The sequence below is a fragment of the Chiloscyllium punctatum genome, chromosome 49 (genome assembly GCF_047496795.1).
Source record: "Chiloscyllium punctatum isolate Juve2018m chromosome 49, sChiPun1.3, whole genome shotgun sequence".
Taxonomy (NCBI): Eukaryota; Metazoa; Chordata; class Chondrichthyes; order Orectolobiformes; family Hemiscylliidae; genus Chiloscyllium; species Chiloscyllium punctatum.
In genome coordinates this window covers 31973277-31990474 of record NC_092787.1, presented here as the reverse complement: position 1 = coordinate 31990474, position 17198 = coordinate 31973277, and the positions used below count along the sequence as shown (strand labels likewise).

The window sequence follows — 17198 nt, the reverse complement described above, 5'->3', positions numbered from 1 at the left end:
TCTGGCAGAAAGCAGAGAGTGGGGATAAAAGGGTCTTCTCGGGATGGCAGCTGGTGACAAGTGGTGTTCTACAAGGCACAGTGTTGGGACATAACTTTTCACTTCATACATTAACAATCTGGATGAACTGAAAGCATTCTGGTTCAGTTTACAGATGATACAAAGATAGGTAGAAGGACAGGTAGTATTGAGGAGGCAGGGAGGCTGCAGAAGGATTGAGAGAGGGCAAAGAAGTGGCAGATGGAGTACAATGTGGTAAAGTGAGAGGTCATGCACTTTAGTAGGAAGAAAAGAGGCATGGGCTATTTTCTAAATCGGGAGAAAATTCTCAAGTCTGAAATGCAAAGAGACTTGGGAGTTCTAGTCCAGGATTCTCTCATGGTAAGCTTGCAGGTTGAGTTAGTAGTTAGGAAGGCAAATGCATTGATGCCATTTATTTTGAGAGGACTTGAATATGAAACCAAAGATGTATTTCTGAGGCTCTATAAGGCTGTGATCAGACCACATTCGGAGAATTGTGTGCAGTTTTGGACCCCAAACCTCAGGAAGGATGTACTGGCTCTGGAGCGTGTTCAGAGGAGGTTCATGAGAATGGTCCCAGGAATGAAAAGCTTAACATATGAGGAACATTTGAGTACTCTGGTATATACTCGATGGAGTTTAGAAGGATGAGGGGGCAATCTAATTGAAATGTACAAAATTCTGAAAGATCTGCACAGAATGAATGTTGGGAAGATGCTTCCATTGGTCGGAGAAGCGAGGAACCAAGGGTATAACCTTAGAGTAAAGGGAACACCACTTGTCACCAGCTGCCATCCTGAGAAGGACCCTTTTATCCCCACTCTCTGCTTTCTGCCAGACAGACAATCTTCTATCATACTAGCACCTTGCCTCTGATACTATGGACCCTTATCTTACTCAGTGGTCTCTTGCGTGGCACCCTGTCAAAGACCTTTTAGAATAGAGATAAGGACAAACTTCTTCAGCCAGAGAGCAGTGAATTTATGGAATTCATTGCCACAGAAAGCTGTGGAGGCCAAGTCATTGAATGTATTTAAGACTGAGATACATAGGTTCTTGAGTATCGGGGGATTTAGGGTTACAGGGAGAAAGCGAGAAATTGGGGTTGAGAAACTTATCAGCCATGATTGAATGGTGGAGCAGACTGGATGAGCTGAATGTCCTCATGTCCACTCCTATGTCTTACGATCTTAACAACATTGAATTGAATTGAATTGTCACGTGTACAAAGGCACAGGAAAAAGCTTTGTCTTGCGAGCAATACAGGCAGATCACAGAGTTAGTAGCATAGATAAATAAATAATAGGTAAACAGTGGCAAAAATATAAACACAAGTACAGGTGAATGTTATGAGTTTGTGAGTCCATTCAGTAATCTAAAACAGTAGGGTAGAAACTGTTTTGATACCGGCTGGTGCTTGTGTTCAGGCTTCTGTACCTTCTCCCCGATGGTAGAGGTTGTAGAAAAACATTGCCAGGGTGGGATGGATCTTTGAGAATGCTGGCGGCCTTTCCTTGACAGCGGGCCTGGTAGATGGATTCTATAGATGGGAGGTTAGCCTTTGTGATTGTCCGGGCTGAGTTCATCACTCTCTGTAACCATCTCTGGTCTTGAATGGTACAACATTGCAGCATGCTCTCTACCATCATCATTGATCCTACATCAACGCATGTCAGTGTCAGTGAACCACCAGCCTCACCACATCATCCTGCTTGCTCTTGGATCAGCTCAGAGACCACTTTAGACCTTCAACACTTTGGATTTAAGGTATCTTTCTATTAGGCCATTTTCTATGTAGGGGCACACATGCATTTCATGTATCTATACAACAGAATTTGGCACTCACGCAGCTTAAGGCTCTTAGCTTAATCACTTACGTTCACTCACTTGACTGTTTACTTAGAGGCTCCCAGTCTATGGTTCACTCACATTCTTTTCTTCAAGGGCTTTGGTACTCAGTTCCAGGGTGCCAGCTTCTGCAGTCAAGAGTGTGACGCTGGAAAAGCACAGTAGGTCAGGCAGCATCCAAGGGGCAGGAGAATCTATGTTTCAGGCATAAGCCCTTCATCAGGAATGAGGCTTGTGTGCTGGGGGGGCTGAGAGATAAATGGGAGAGGGGTGGTGTTGGGGGGGAAGGTAGCTGAGAATGTGATAGGTAGATGAAGGTGAGAGGGAAGGTGATTGGCCGGAGAGGAGAGTGGAGCAGATAGATGGGAACGGTGATGGACAGATCTGGAGGGCGGTGCCTAGTTGGAGGCTTGGGACCGGGATAATGTGAGGGGAGGAGAAACGAGGAAACTGATGAAATCCACATTGATCCCGTGTAGTTGCAGGATCCCAAGGCAGAAAATGAGGCACTCTTCCTCCAGGCATCGGGTGGTAAGGGTTTGACAATGAAGGAGGCCCAAGACCTGCATGCCCTTCTACCCTCGCCACCAGCCCCACCCCCCTCCCATTTAACTTTCAGCCTCCCCGGTCCACAAGCCTCATTCCTGATGAAGGGCTTATGCCTGAAACATAGATTCTCCTGCCCCTTGGATGCTGCCTGACCTGCTGTGCTTTTCCAGCACCAAACTCTCAACTCTGATCTCCAGCATCTGCAGTCCTCATTTTCTCCTGCCAGCTTCTGTAATCTAGCTTTTGTTTGAATGTAGAGAGGGAGCTGCCAGTTTGTGACAGTGGGGAGCACTGAACTGTCATCTATTAGCCAGATGGGGGTGAATCAGTTTTTGTGTAGCATCGTGCTACATCATTAGTCAGCAGTTTGTGCAGCAACAGACTGAATGTGCTTTAAACAAATGACTATGTGTTATTAGCCAAATGGAAAGAGTCCTCAGTGGGTTAAAGGGAGACTACACTTAATCATGAGGTACCACCACATCAGTCAAACAGCATGTCCTATTACACTCGCTGAGACAGGCACTTGGTCCTACATGAATCTGTAAGTACTGGGATTGGGCCATGGTCAGTCCTGCAGGTCAAGTCCAAGTAGGGTAGGAGTTACTGGTAAGTCAGTTGGGCTATTGTGGAGTCAGTCCAGGTGGTGAGGGGCAGATTTTCCTGCAGGAAAACAGAAAGGCATTGATAATGAAGTAAGTAGCTGCAAAAGCATAATAAAAGCAAAATACTGTGGATACCAAAATAAAGACAAGAAGTGTTGGAGAAACTCAGAATATCTGATAGTATCTTTGGAGAGAAAAACAAAGTTAACATCTCAAGTCCAATATGACTGAATTCTGTAGAAGAGTCATAATAAGCTTGAAATGTTAACTGTGTTCCTCTCTCCGTGAATGAAAGTTAGAGAGAAAATGGTGGTACTTTTGTGGAGCGCGGAAAGTCACTGATCTTCTTTCTGCACTGCTGGATAGCCTGCTTCATTCAGGACACAACACTGACCCATGCTGCAATGTGAATTCAGACAAGCTGGCTCTTTTGAAATGGCCTCACGTGATGATCAGCAGGAGAAACAACCCTACCCCCAATCTACCAAAAGCTTCAGAAGTTTCTGGGACAGTTTCAGGGTCAGGTCTTGCAGTCTGAGACAGTGAGCATCTGCACTGGTCTTCAGCTGGCCTTGAAATGTGATGCCAGAATTTCTGAAGCTGTAAAATCTTTGCAGTGGGACCAGTTGTGCCTCACTCACTGCATGATTCTTAGAGAAAAACCCAAATGATGTAGCTCAGCTCAGCTACATCATTCATGGGGGGTGGAAAGGGGAAGACTGTGGGAGAAATTTCTCACCCTCGGCCAAGATGGAATGAATATCACTTGCCATCTTTACTTCAAGTGCTCATGGAAAAATGTATGAACTTTAATGTTTGGTATTTACAACTAAAACCTCTGTATTTTTGATAGAAGCGTCTCCCTGGTTTTAAAGTGAAGTACCTATTCTTGCTGTGGTTAGGAATCCTCCTGGGTGGTTGGGTACTTTACTTGCACTACTCGTCCTACTCAGAATTATGCCGTGGTCACATCTGTCAGATGATAATTGTGAGTATGAAGAATTTGGATATTTGTTATGATACTGGAATCTTTCTTTTGTTAATCTGGGGAACAGTTATTTAACAAACTATAATCTGCAGAGTTTAATTTTATCTCCCCAGTGTGATCGCTATAAGAAAGGCATCATTTCTGGTTCTGCCTGCAAGGACTTGTGTGAAGAGAAAACGCTGCTGTTCCAACAGTGTTTGTCGTCGAGCCCAGTGCATCAGGTATTTGATCTTTTGGTGATTCCATCTTTGAGCGTTTGTGAAGTGGTTTCCATGTTGCAGCCCATGAAGCAAGTGTTTAAATACAGACAAAATGTGCAGCCAAAAGTCATAAGCAACATTTCAAATGTCCCAATGCAGCTAAAACTTGAGTATAAAAGATTAATTTAAACAGCTCTTCATCATGACTCAGAACTTGAACTCTCTGTGAACCATGTTAGATCACAGCAAAACATCAATTGAAATTGGCCCCTGGATTTTGAAGTGAAAAGGTGAATGTTTAGTTAAGATATGATTTCCTTGTTCAGTAAGTCATGGACATTTCAATCAGAGAGGCAACTGAGCCCAGAAAATTATATGATTCAAGAAAATGTTATTGCAATTTTTGTACAACAGATATTTTCGAGAATATGAGATCTTTATTTGTTCAAGAGACTTGGGTGTCACTGGCAAGGTTCATGTTTTGTTGCAGGCTCACAGGAAAACAGTCTGGCTTGTACAGTTACTTAATTAAACTGGTTGCCTGAAGGGAGTGCCTTATGGGTGGACATCCCATGACAATGTCAAACCAAGACCTATATTAGGAGAGGATTGCATTTCATCATGAAACCTTTCTCATACAAAAACACAAAAAATAATTCTATCCATAATCATCTACACTGTGAATTCCTCAAGTTATCCTTCATGAGCACAACTATTCTCAAGCATCATCAGTTCATTATTCCCATTAGTCTCTGCACACAGTCTCAAAATCATACTAGCTTCTTCACGGTAAAGTTGTGCCTTGTTCATGTGGGTGATGTTCCTTCTCTAGGGAGTATCGATTTTGTGTCACTTGTCTCCACGGTAATTGATGGTGTTCCTATTCCATTGGTGGGCTGCTGGGAGGCCTCTGGATTGGTGGTTTATTTGTGGTCTGTGCAGGTAATAAATTCACATCTTCGTAATCTGGTGTTGGGAGTTGAGGAACAGGTTCTCCTGCTTTGCAAATGTCCCTGCAGTTGCAGTGGTGTGTCTGGTCATTCATGTCATTGGGTATGAAAAATGGAAAAACTCGTCTATGCTTATCCCAAGTTGGCATTGAGCTGACTCTTGATGAGAGCACTGAAGATTTGTACCTTCCATTGCTCAATTCTGGCAATGATATGACAGTCTTGCTGAAATGTTTCACCTTGATTTGTTTCACTCATGCCTGTAACTACTTTTGACATCAGCAACGTCTTTGCTATTTGAGGACCAGTTTGGGTACAGCATGACGTTAGTCTTTGTACGAGATGATCCTCCACATCTTCAGTAGGTGTGTTTCACCACTCAAGGATTGCCTTCGATACACCCCTACTGGGTTTGCTCGATTTTTAAAATGATTTTGAAGCTTTTCTATTTGACTGGTGATAGTCTGGGGATGAATAATGGTGTTGAATTTCCCTGTACTTTATGAAGTGGCTGAATCCTTTCCTTGTAAATTGAAATGCATTCTCACTCATCACAATGTCAGGGATGTCAGAACAGTTGAAGTGTGCGGTCAGGCAATCTACAATCTCCCGGAGTCATTATGGCAGCTGATTCACCTCCCATATAGTCAGAATAGTACTCAACATTGACAGGATAATCAGCTCCTGTGAGAATGAAGAGGTCAACTCATAGTTTTAACCATACTCATCAGGAGTCGGACGTGGCTCCATCGCTTGTATGACTTGGTATTCATTACAAGAAATGCACTGACTGATATGGTTCTTAATTTTATTAGGAAGGGTATTATCAAGGTGGATTCAGAAGAGAATTACCAGGATATTGCCAGGAATTGAAGTCATAAAGAAAGGCTGGATAGGCTGGGACTTTTTTCATTAGAGCATGGAAGGTGATCTGATAGAAGTTTGTAAAGTACTGAGAGGTAGAGATAGAGTTAACAGTAGTTGTCTTTTCCCTAAGATGGCAAATTTCAAGACAAGGGGGCACATTTTTGAGGTGAGAGGAGAGAGATTTAAAAAAGACATGAGGCAATTTTTTTACACAGAGGGTGGTTCGCATGTGGAATGAACTTCCTGAGGAAGAGGGTGGATACAAGTACAGTTACAATATTTCAAAGACATTTGGATAGATCCATGAATAGGAAGGTTCTGGAGGATATGGGCCAGGAGCAGGCAGGTGGGACTGGTTTAGTTTGGGATTATGGTCAGCGTGGACTGGCTGGATTGAAGGGTCTGTTTCTGTGCTGTTTGACTTGATGATTATATGACTGTATCCACAGGATGTGGGTGTTGCTGACCAGGCCAGTGTTCATTGCCCATCCCTAATTGCTCATAAGGAAGTTGAGAGTCAATCATATTGCTTTGGATTTGGAGTCACATGTTAGTCAGACCAGGCAGACATCACAGTTTCCTTTCTGAAAGGACTTTAGTGAACCAGACGGAATTTTCTGCCAATTGATAATAGCTTCATGGCTATCTTTAGATTTTTAATTCCAGAATTTTACTGAATTCGCATTCTAACTCCTGCCCTGTGGGATTAAAACCCAGGTCCCCAGAATACTACCTGGTCTCTGGATTAATATGCTTGTAATATTACCACTAAGCCACTGCCTTCCCATGGAGAATGGGTAAAGGTCATCCTGGGATCATCAATAGCTCCTGATGGGCTGGTGTGGTAGCAGCTCATGTGATGATAAGGCCTGATGTGTAGGTATTGGGATATAGACATGGGAGACGATGCTCAGACTCTAAAGTTATTGAACTTGATTTTGAGTTCTGAAGGCTGCAAAGTTCCAAAGTGGAAAATGTGATACCATTCTTCCAGCTTGCTCTGGACTTCACCGGAGTACTGTAGTAAACCTGAGACAGTGAACACAGTGAGGTGGTGAAGTGGCAGGCACCAGGAAGCTCAGTATCATTTTTGCACACAGAAATTAGGTGATCTGTAATGCAATCACCCATTCTGAGCTTTATCTCTCCAGGCTTGAGCAGGCCTGAGACTTCCTCGGTTAATATTTGGCCCTGGTGTTGATTCATTGAACAATATTAACTGAGGTAATTGATTCATGGACAGAGTTTGATCAGTATAATTATCCAACAAACCGATTATCAGTGTGTCACATGATGAACAGGACGATAGAAGGTAAACTAGATAAACTTTGTTTTTTTTTATCATCCTCGAATCATAGGAGATGACATTGAGAAACAAAAACTAATGAATACAGATACCAAATGGTCTAACAAAATGCAAATTTGGGAGTTCAGAAGGAAAGTAAGAAGCACATTGGCCAACACGGGTTTTTGTGTCATGTTTCCATGTTTCACCCCCACAGGTTTATGGGGGAGTCTGGAGAAACAAAGAGGTCATTATCAAATGTGGGATAGAAGAAGCCTTCAGAGTAGATCTCAATTCTGAGACATTACCTCGGAAGGATCTTGTACTGTTTGACAAACCAACTAGAGGGACCTCAATGGACGAATTCAAGGAGATGGTGCTGACTTTCTTGAAGGTTGGTTCAATAGTATTTCCCCATAAGTCTCCAATCCCTTCCCTTGCAACCTTCGCCCAGTGAATGTCAATGCCGTCTGAGTGAATGACTCCCCATGAGACCCCTGTCCCTTCTCTGAACTGCAACTACCCCCCCCATCCCAACAATTCTCTTTCCCCTGAACAGCATTGAACAAGGGCAGGTCATGTCTCACAATCCTCACTGAGTTTTTTGAGAAGGTGACCAAGCATGTAGATGGGGGTAGGGCAGTTGACGTGGTATACATAGACTTCAGTAAAGCCTTTGATAAGGTTCCATAGGGTAGGCTGTTGGGGAAAATGCAGAGGCATGGGATTGAGGGCGATTTAGATTAGAAACTGGCTTTCTGATAGAAGGCAGTGAGTGGTGGTTGATAGAAAATATTCAGCCTGGAGTACGGTTACTAGTGATGTGCCACAAGGATCTGTTCTGGGACCACTGATGTTTGTCATTTTTATAAATGACTTAGACGCAGGCATAGGTGGATGGATTAGTAAATTTGCAGACAACACCAAAGTCGGTGGAGTAGTGGACAGTGTGGAAGAATGTTACAGGTTGCAAGAGGACTTGGATAAACTGCAGAATTGGGCTAAGAGGTGGCAAATGGAGTTCAATGCAGCTAAATGTGAGGTGATGCACTTTGGGAAGAAAAACAGGAAGGCAGAGTATTGGGTCAGTGGGAAGATTCTTAGTAGTGTGGATGTGCAGAGGGATCTTGGAGTCCATGTACATAGATCCCTGAAAGTTGCCACCCAGGTGGATAGTGCTGTTAGGAAGGTGTACGGTGTGTTAGGTTTTATTCATAGAGGGATTGAGTTCTGGAGCAGCAATCTCAGGCTGCAACTATACAAACCGCTAGTGCAGCTGCACTTGGAATATTGTGTACAGTTCTGGTTGCTATATTTCGGGAAGGATGTGGAAGCATTCGAAAAGGTGCAGAGGAGATTTACCAGGATGTTGCCTGGTCTTCTAAAGAAAGGCTGAGAGACTTGGGTCTGTTCTCATTGGAAAGAAGAAGGCTGAGAGGGGATTTGATAGAGACATACAAGATGATCAGAGGATTAGATAGGGTGGACAGTGAGAGTCTTTTTCCTAGGATGATGACATCAGCTTGTACGAGGGGACATAACTACAAATTGAGGGGTGATAGATTTAAGACAGATGTCAGAGGTAGGTTCTTTACTCAGAGAGTGATAAGGGCGTGGAATGCCCTACCTGCCAATGTAGTCAACTCAGCCACATTAGGGAGATCTAAACAGTCCTTAGATAAGCACATGGATGATGATGGGATAGTGTAGGGGAATGAGCTGAGAATAGTTCACAGGTCGGCGCAACATTGAGGGCCGAAGGGCCTGTTCTGTGCTGTATTGTTCTATGTTCTAACTCTGCTTTCCTTTATTGGTCAGAGCACCATTGAGTATAGGAGCTGGGAGATCACGTTGCAGCTGTACAAGACATTGGTTAGGCCAGTTTTGGAATATTGTGTGCAATTCTGGTTTTCCCTTCTATAGGATGGATGTCATGAAGTTTAAAAAGGTTCATAATAGATTTACAAGCATGTAGCAAGGGTCGGAGGATTTGAGCTATAGGGACAGGCTGAATAGGCTGGGGCTGTTTTCCCTAGAGTGTCAGAGGCTGAGGTGTGACCTTATAGAGGTTTATAAAATCATGAGGGTCATGGATAGGGTAAATAGACCTTATCCATCAAGCTTCCACCTTTTATGCAACTGACTTTGTCTGCTGCCTCGAGATGGGAATGACCTGTCCATAAAAGATAGAAATTATGAGCAGGAATTGGCCATTGTGATAGGTCGGTGGAGAGGGTGGAGCGGATAGGTGGGAAAGAAGATGGTCAGGTTGGACAGTTAAAGAGGGCGGTGCCGAGTTGGAGGGTTGGATCTGGGATGAAGTGTGGGGAGTGGAGATGAGGAAACAGGTGAAATCGAGGTTGATGCCATGTGGTTAGAAGATGAGGCGTTCTTCCTCCTGTCGTCAAGTGGAGGCCACATGTTGAATTTGGTGTATATCCATATCCAGAAGGATGTGGATGCTTTAGAGATGGAACAGAAAAGGATTACCAAGATGTTCCTGAAGGCTGTTGGAGAGGTCATGAGGTCACCAAAAAGCAACGGAGCCTGTTGGGATACGTGAGTATACAGTTTAAATTTCTTCTTAGTTCTGGTTTTCTTCAGTTCCTGGAGGCAGTTGGAGAGGTCATGAGGTCACATATTTGGGTGGTTGCTTTACCCAAAACACTCCTTGGGTAGTGTCTCCTACCCATCCTCTTCCTCGAACCAAAAAATAGTTATGTGCGTCGGTCGGTAAGGTGACAAGTATTTTCTTTTGTGTTTTTTATTTTCAGCGGTCTATTTGGGAATTTAGAACAGTGGGAATAGAGGTTAGGGCAGTTGAATGTTCCTCCTGCGGTATGTGAGAGGTAAGGGTCACCTGTAGTGTTGCCTCCCATGTGCACACGGTTGGTTTGTTGCCTCCCAGGTGCCAGGGTTTGTGATGTCTCTGATCAGTGTTTTCAGGATCCTTGAGGGGGAGGGAGAGCAGCTCCAGGTTGTCATCCACATTGGCACCAACAACATAGGTAGGAAGAAAGGTGGGGATTTAAGGCCGAAATTCAGGGAGCTAGAATGGAAGCTTAGAGCTAGAACAAAGAGAGTCGTTATCTCTGGTTTGTTGCTTGTGCCACGTGCTAGTGAAGTGAGGAATATGGAGAGAGCAGAGCTGAACGCGTGGCTGCAGGGAAGATGCAAGATGGAGGGTTTTGGATAATTGGAGATCTTTCTGGGGAAGGTGGGACCTCTACAAACAGGATAGTCTTCACCTGAACCAGAGGGGTACCAATATCCGGGGGGGGGGTGGGGGGGGGGGGTGAATATTTGCTAATGATCTTTGGAGGGGATTAAACTAATGCAGCAGGGGGATGAGAACCTGAATTGTAGTTCCAGTGTACAGGAGGTTGAGGGTAGTGAGGTCAGGGAAAGCTTTACAAGGTCACGAGAGGGCACAGACAATCAGGACATTGGTTTGAAATGTGTGTACCTCAATGCCAGGAGCATCCGGAATAAGGTGGGCAAACGTGCAGCATGGGTTGGTACCTGGGACTTTGATGTTGTGGCCATTTCAGAGACAGGCTAGAGGAGGGACTGGAATGGTTGTTGCAGATTCCGGGATTTAGATGTTTCAGTAAGAACAGAGAAGATGGTAAAAGAGGTGGTGGTGTGTCATTGTTAATCAAGGGTAGTATTACAGCAGCTGAGAGAATGTTTGAGAACTCGTCTACTGAGGTAGTTTGGGCTGAGGTTAGAAACAGGAAAGGAGAAGTCACCCTGCTGGGCGTTTTCTATAGGCCTCCGAATTGTTCCAGGGATGTAGAGGAAAGGATAGCAAAGATGGTTCTCAATAGGAGCGAGAGTAACAGGGCAGTTGTTATGGGAGACTTTAACGTTCCCAGTATTGACTGGGAATACTATAGTTCAAGTAGTTTAGATGGGTCAGTTTTTGTTCAATGTGTGTAGGAGGGTTTTCTGACACAGTATGTAGTCAGACCATCAAGGGGTGATGCCATTTTGGATTTGGTACTGGGGAATGGGCCCGGCCTGGTGTTAGATTTGGAGGTAAGTGAGCACTTTGGCGATAGTGACCACAATTCGGTTATGTTTACAACAGCAATGAAATGGGATAGGTATATACTGCAGGGAAAGAGGTATAACTGGAGGAACAGCAATTATGATGCAATTAGGCAAGATTTAGGATGCATAGGATGGGGATGGACACACTTGAAATGTGGAGCTTATTCAAGGAACAGCTACTGTGGGTGCTTGAAAAGGATATACCTCAGGCAGGGAGGACTTTGTTGAGAGAGGGAGCCATGGTTTGCTAAAGGAGTTGAAGCTCTTGTCCAGAGGAAGAAGAAGGTTTATGTGAGGATGAGGCATAAGGCTCAGTTAGAGGGCTTGAGAGTTATAAGTTAGCCAAAAAAGATCTCAAGAGAGGGCTAAGAAGAGCCAGGAGGGGACATGAGAAGTTGTTGGTGGATAGGATCAAGGAAAACCCTAAGGCCCTCTGTTAGTATATCAGGAATAAAAGAATGACTAAGTTAAGATTAGGGTCAATCAAAGACAGTAGTGGGAAGTTGTGTGTGGAATCTGAGGACATAGGAGAAGTGCTTAATGAATACTTTTCGTCAGTATTCACGCTGGAAAAGAGAGAATACAGTGAGAATACAGAGATATAGGCTGCTAGATTAGATGGGATTGGAGTTGACAAAGGAGGCTTTACCAATCTTGGAAGACCTGAAAATAGGTAAGACTCCTGCGCTGGATGGGATTTATCCTCAGATTCTCTGGGAAGCCAGGGAGGAGATTGTAGTCCCGTAATTATAGGTCAGTGAGCCTTACTTCAGTTGTGGGTAAGATGTTGGAAAAGGTTGTAAGAGATGGGATTTATAATCATCTGGAAAGGAATAATTTGATTAGGCATAATCAACATGGTTTTGTGAAGGGTGGTCGTGCCTCAAAACCTTATTGAGTTCTTCGAGGAGGTGACAAAACAGATGGATGAAGGAAAAGGGGTTGATGTGGTGTATATGGACTTCAGTAAGGAGTTTGATAAGTTTCCACATGGTAGGCTATTGCATAAAATACGGCATTTCAGGATTGAAGATGATTTAGCGGTTTGGATCAGAAATTAGCTAGCTAAAAGAAGACAGAGGGTGGTGGTTGATGGGAAATGTTCACCCTGAAGCTCAGTTACCAGTGGGTGCTGCAAGGATCTAATTTGGGGCCACAGCTGTTTGTCATTTTTATAAATGATTTGGATGTGGGCGTAGAAGGATGGGTTAGTAAATTTGCAGATGACACTAAGGTAGGCAGAGTTGTGGATAGTGCCGAAGGAGTTGTGGGTTACAGAGGGACATAGATAAGATGCAGACCTGGGCTGAGATGTGGCAAATGGAGTTTAATGCGAAAAAGTATGAGGTAGTTCATTTCGGAAGAACTAAGAGGAATGCAGAATTCTGGGCTAATGGTAAAATTCTTGGCAGTGTAGATGAGCAGAGAGATCTTGGTGTCCAGGTGCATAAATCCCTGAAAGTTGCCATCCAGGTTGATAGAGTTGTTAAGAAGGTATATGGTGTGTTGGCGTTTATTGGTAGGTGAATTGAGTTTTGGAGCCATAAGGTCATGCTTCAGCTGTACAAGACACTGATAAGGCCACACTTGGAGCATTGTGTGCAGTTCTGGTCACCATTATGTGGAAGCTTTCGAAAAGGTTCAGAGGAGATTTACTAGGATGTTGATTGGTATGGAGGGAAGGTTTTACGAGGAAAGGCTGAGGAAACTGAGGCTGTTTTCTTTCAAGAGAAGAAGGTTGAGAAACGACTTAATCGAGACTTATAAGATGAATCAGAGGGTTAGATAGGTGGACAGTGAGAGCCTTTTCCCTCAGATGGTGAAGGCTAACATGAGGGGACATAGCTTTAAACTGAGGGATGATAGATTTAGGACAGATATCAGGGGTAGTTTCTTTACTCAGAGCGTAGTAGGGGCGTGGAATGGCCTGCCTGCAAAAGTAGTAGACTCGCCGATGTTAAGGCAATTTAAATGGGCATTGGACATATATATGGATAGTATTAGAATGTTGTAGGTTAGATGGGCACCAGGATGATGCAACATCAAGGACTGAAGGGCCTGTACTGCGCTGTAACATTATATGTTCTGTGGATGCTGGATATCAGAAGCAAAAAAAGAAATTGCTGGAAAAACTCAGCAGGTCTGACAGCATTTGTTGAGAGAAAGTAGAGTTAACTCAAGGAAGGTCACTGGATCTGAAACATTAACTCTGCTTTCTCTCCAAAGATGCTGCCAGACTTGCTGAGTTATTCCAGCAATTCCTGTTTTTGTTTACCAGGATGTTGACTGGTTTGGAGGGCATTAGCTATGAGGTGAGTTTGAACAAACAGTTTGTGTTCACTTGAACGTTGAAAGTTGGGCAGTGACCTGATAGAAGTTAACAAAAGTATGCGAGCTATGGATAGAATGGATAGTCAGAGTCCTTTTCCCAAGGTAGAAATGCCAATTACTCAGGGACATAAGTTTAAGATGAAACGGGGAAAGTTTAAAGGAGATGTGAGAGTATATTTTTTACACAGCAGGTGAAGTGCCTGGTATACAGTGCTAGAAGAGATGGTGGAAGTGAATACTTGTTTAAGATGCATCTTGAAGATACATGAATAGGCAGGGAACAGAGGCATATGGACTGCGTAGAGGCAAAAGGTTTTTAGTTTAGAAAGGTGTGTGCCAGGACAGTCTTGGTGGCCTTGGGCATGTTCCTGTACTGTACTGTTCTTTGTTTGATTTGATTTTAACCTCAATATTACATTCCTGCACATCACCAAATAACTTGTCATCCCCTTGGACGTCAATTGTTCTAACAACTGCCAGTTACAATAAATGATAACAAGGTCAGTCAACCACCTATAGCTCATTAACTGTTAATGCCATTGGCTTGCAGTTTCACACTTTAAAATGCCTGTACTCCCCACTTATTCTTTACCAGGGAATCACACATTCACCAAATTTCTGTCACTACTTTGTTCAGGAAATTTTCCCAATTCTGTGATCAGCTTTCAGCTGTAGTGACCCTCGGGCTTTACGCAGGATTCCGATATTGCTGACACTCATAATGCTCTCATTTTTTCAGTCTAGTCTTGGAGATCAGCAATCACTTGGAAATCTTGTCAACAGAATAATCAGCATGGCAGATATCAACCAGGACAACAAGGTGTCCTTAGCTGAAGCAAAGTCTATCTGGGCATTGCTTCAGCTCAATGAGTTTTTGCTGATTATTTCACTGCATGAAAAGGAGCATACAGCACAATTGCTGGGCTACTGTGGAGATCTGTACATCACTGAGAAGATCCCATACCACTCACTTTACAGCCTCAAGCTGCCACGTTTCCTTGAAGTAGTTTTGCCCTCAATAGTACGGACAAGCCTAAACCAATGGTTTGCTCCAGCATGGCCACAGAGAGCAGAAATTACCATTGGCCTCTTGGAATTTGTGGAGGAAATTTTTCATGGCACTTATGGGAGCTTTTACATCTGTGACACGGACCCAGGTAACATTGGCTACAATGACAAGTATGATTTTAAGATGGTGAACTTAAGGATGATGGTGACAGAAATGACTCTTAAAGGATTCTATAAAGGACGCTACTGTGAGCATAACACAGACTGCACACATGGGAAAGACTGCACAGCAACTTGTGACAAACTAGTGAAGCAATGCAATACTGAACTGATACAACCAAATCTGGCCAAGATTTGTGGCTTATTACAGGAGTATTTGTTATATGGGGCACCCATCAATTTCAGAGATGAATTACAAAAACAACTGCAGATCTGCATGAGACTGAATGGGTTGGCGAGGCAGATGGAGGTTCATCATTCTTTGCTGTTAAACAACATCAAAACTCTTCTTTGGAAAAAGATTTCAAACTCTAAATATTCATAAAGGAATATTGTGTTATATCTGGAGATTCTGTCTAATGTAATTTATGTATTGTATCGACTGTATCAACAGCTGGAAGTGAAGTTCTGGGCAAGCAATTGTGGGACTAGTGAATCAACTTATAATAACCTGTTAATGCCATGTCAAACCATAAGCCTGGTTTGCAAACATGATTAAAGGTGAAATACAGCAATCATGTAACAAGAAACATTCTCTTCATTTAATTGTCATGTTTCACTGGACTTAGACAAAAACCCTCTTGTGTCTCACTGTTGTTATTTACTGAACCATTCAGTGGAATCTCATCCATAAGAGACACAGCAGGTTCCTCATCCCCTCCCTCAACAATTCCCTTGGTATTTGGCAACTCTCGCCAATTCCCTCCAACAACTCCTCCTCTAGCAATCCCCTCAGTCTCCAGCAACTCCCTCTTTCTCTACCTCCAGCAACTCTCACCATCTCGGTCAACACTTTCCCCTCCAGCAACCTCTTCAGCTTACAGCATCTCCCTCTCCCTCTCTCTCCATCAATTTCCTCTTCTCCAGCAATGTCCTCTCCCTCCTACAGCTCCCTCACCTTTCAGCAACTCCCTCACCACTCAGTGAATTGTGTTGCAGGGAGCAGGCATGGACACAAAAGCCAAATTCTATGTTTCTGTCTTCTTCATGCTCCAGTGCTTCCTTCACCCTCATGTAATCACAAAATTCAGATTATAATTTCCTACACATTGATGCCTAATTTTCCAATCTCTTGCATAAACACAATGCCACGCATACACCTTTGATCTGTATCACACCAACTCCCTCTTGAACTCTCTTTTTCTCTCTCATGCCAAACCTGGCCTCTCTTTCTCACCAACTGCAACGATCTCCTGAACTGCTACATTCTCTCACATTTCTTAATTTCCTGTTTTAGCTGCCCCCAATTTTAATATTTACCCTATTCAATCTTTTCGAAACTTGCTTAATTGAAGTTATATTGTATTCTCTGTTCTGTTAAACACTGGTCCCACGTGTGAGTTTGTCAATTTGTTCAGTATTTGTCAATTTATCTGCATTCTTTAAAAATCTGAATTAGGAAAAAAAAGTGGGCAAGCAAAATATAAACAATGTGAAAACAGTTCCTGTTATGTTCAAAACTTGCATCTATGTCTCACACTTTAATATAGAAAACTCTCATGTAATTTCAGATACATAATGAATAATAACCAATTCTAAAATGAACAAAAGGAAGCAACAAAGTGGTTGATATATCTAACAGAATGTACAGGCTGGGATTCTCCACTTAACATCTTTCTCCTCAAGTCGCTTGCACTTTGTTGCAATCTACTGCCCAAGATTTAGTCACATACAGTTTGCAGAGTCAATATTCAAACAAACACATCTCATTCAGTAACAAACTAAACAAATGTAACTTTCTATCCAAACTGTAAACACCTATTCATTTCATATATTCATTTCAGAGAGGTGTGTCATAAGCTGCATATTTTAATTTTAGCTGAAATTAATGGCAGGGACTTTTGGAAAGAGAAATATCTTGAAAGGGCATCATTGATCAGGTCAGCTCTAGCTGCTGCTTAAACTGGAGCTTGGGAAGTGAGGCCTCATGCTTTGTTGCTGAGAGTAGTGGCTAAGGAACTCACTTCTGCAGGAGTAGTTAAGGCAAATCATACAACTGTATCACAAAACAGGAGGAAATTCTGACTATTCGGTCTGGCTGTACCAAAGAACAATTTAGTTAGTTCTATTCCATCATTTCTCTATGCCTTTGAAAGTTTTTTTCCTCCTTTTATTATTTTCCTGTGGAAGGCTACTAATAAACCCGTATCCAGCACAATATTTTAGGCATTGCATTCCAAATACTAACCAGTTACGTACTTAGAGAAACATGAGTGAGAAGAATATATGGGGCAAAGTAGTTTTGGCTTGAAGACAAATCAGTTGAGACTT

The 17198-nt window shown here is 43.0% G+C and overlaps 1 protein-coding gene across 3 annotated transcripts in view; it reads left to right on the top strand.

Annotated features, from left to right (window-relative positions):
* dipk1b (divergent protein kinase domain 1B) overlaps positions 1 to 16590 on the top strand; it is a 31031-nt gene extending 14441 nt beyond the window's left edge. For 2 of the 3 annotated variants that reach the window (XM_072566141.1, XM_072566143.1), the window contains exons 2-5: positions 3877 to 4011; positions 4104 to 4232; positions 7531 to 7707; positions 14440 to 16590. In XM_072566141.1, coding sequence (XP_072422242.1) covers positions 3877 to 4011; positions 4104 to 4232; positions 7531 to 7707; positions 14440 to 15252 — 1254 coding nt within the window. In that variant the 3' untranslated portion in view covers positions 15253 to 16590. The remainder of the gene's footprint in view (positions 1 to 3876; positions 4012 to 4103; positions 4233 to 7530; positions 7708 to 14439) is intronic. The other variant, XM_072566142.1, reaches the window with a different exon arrangement.
* Positions 16591 to 17198: the final 608 nt, after the last annotated feature.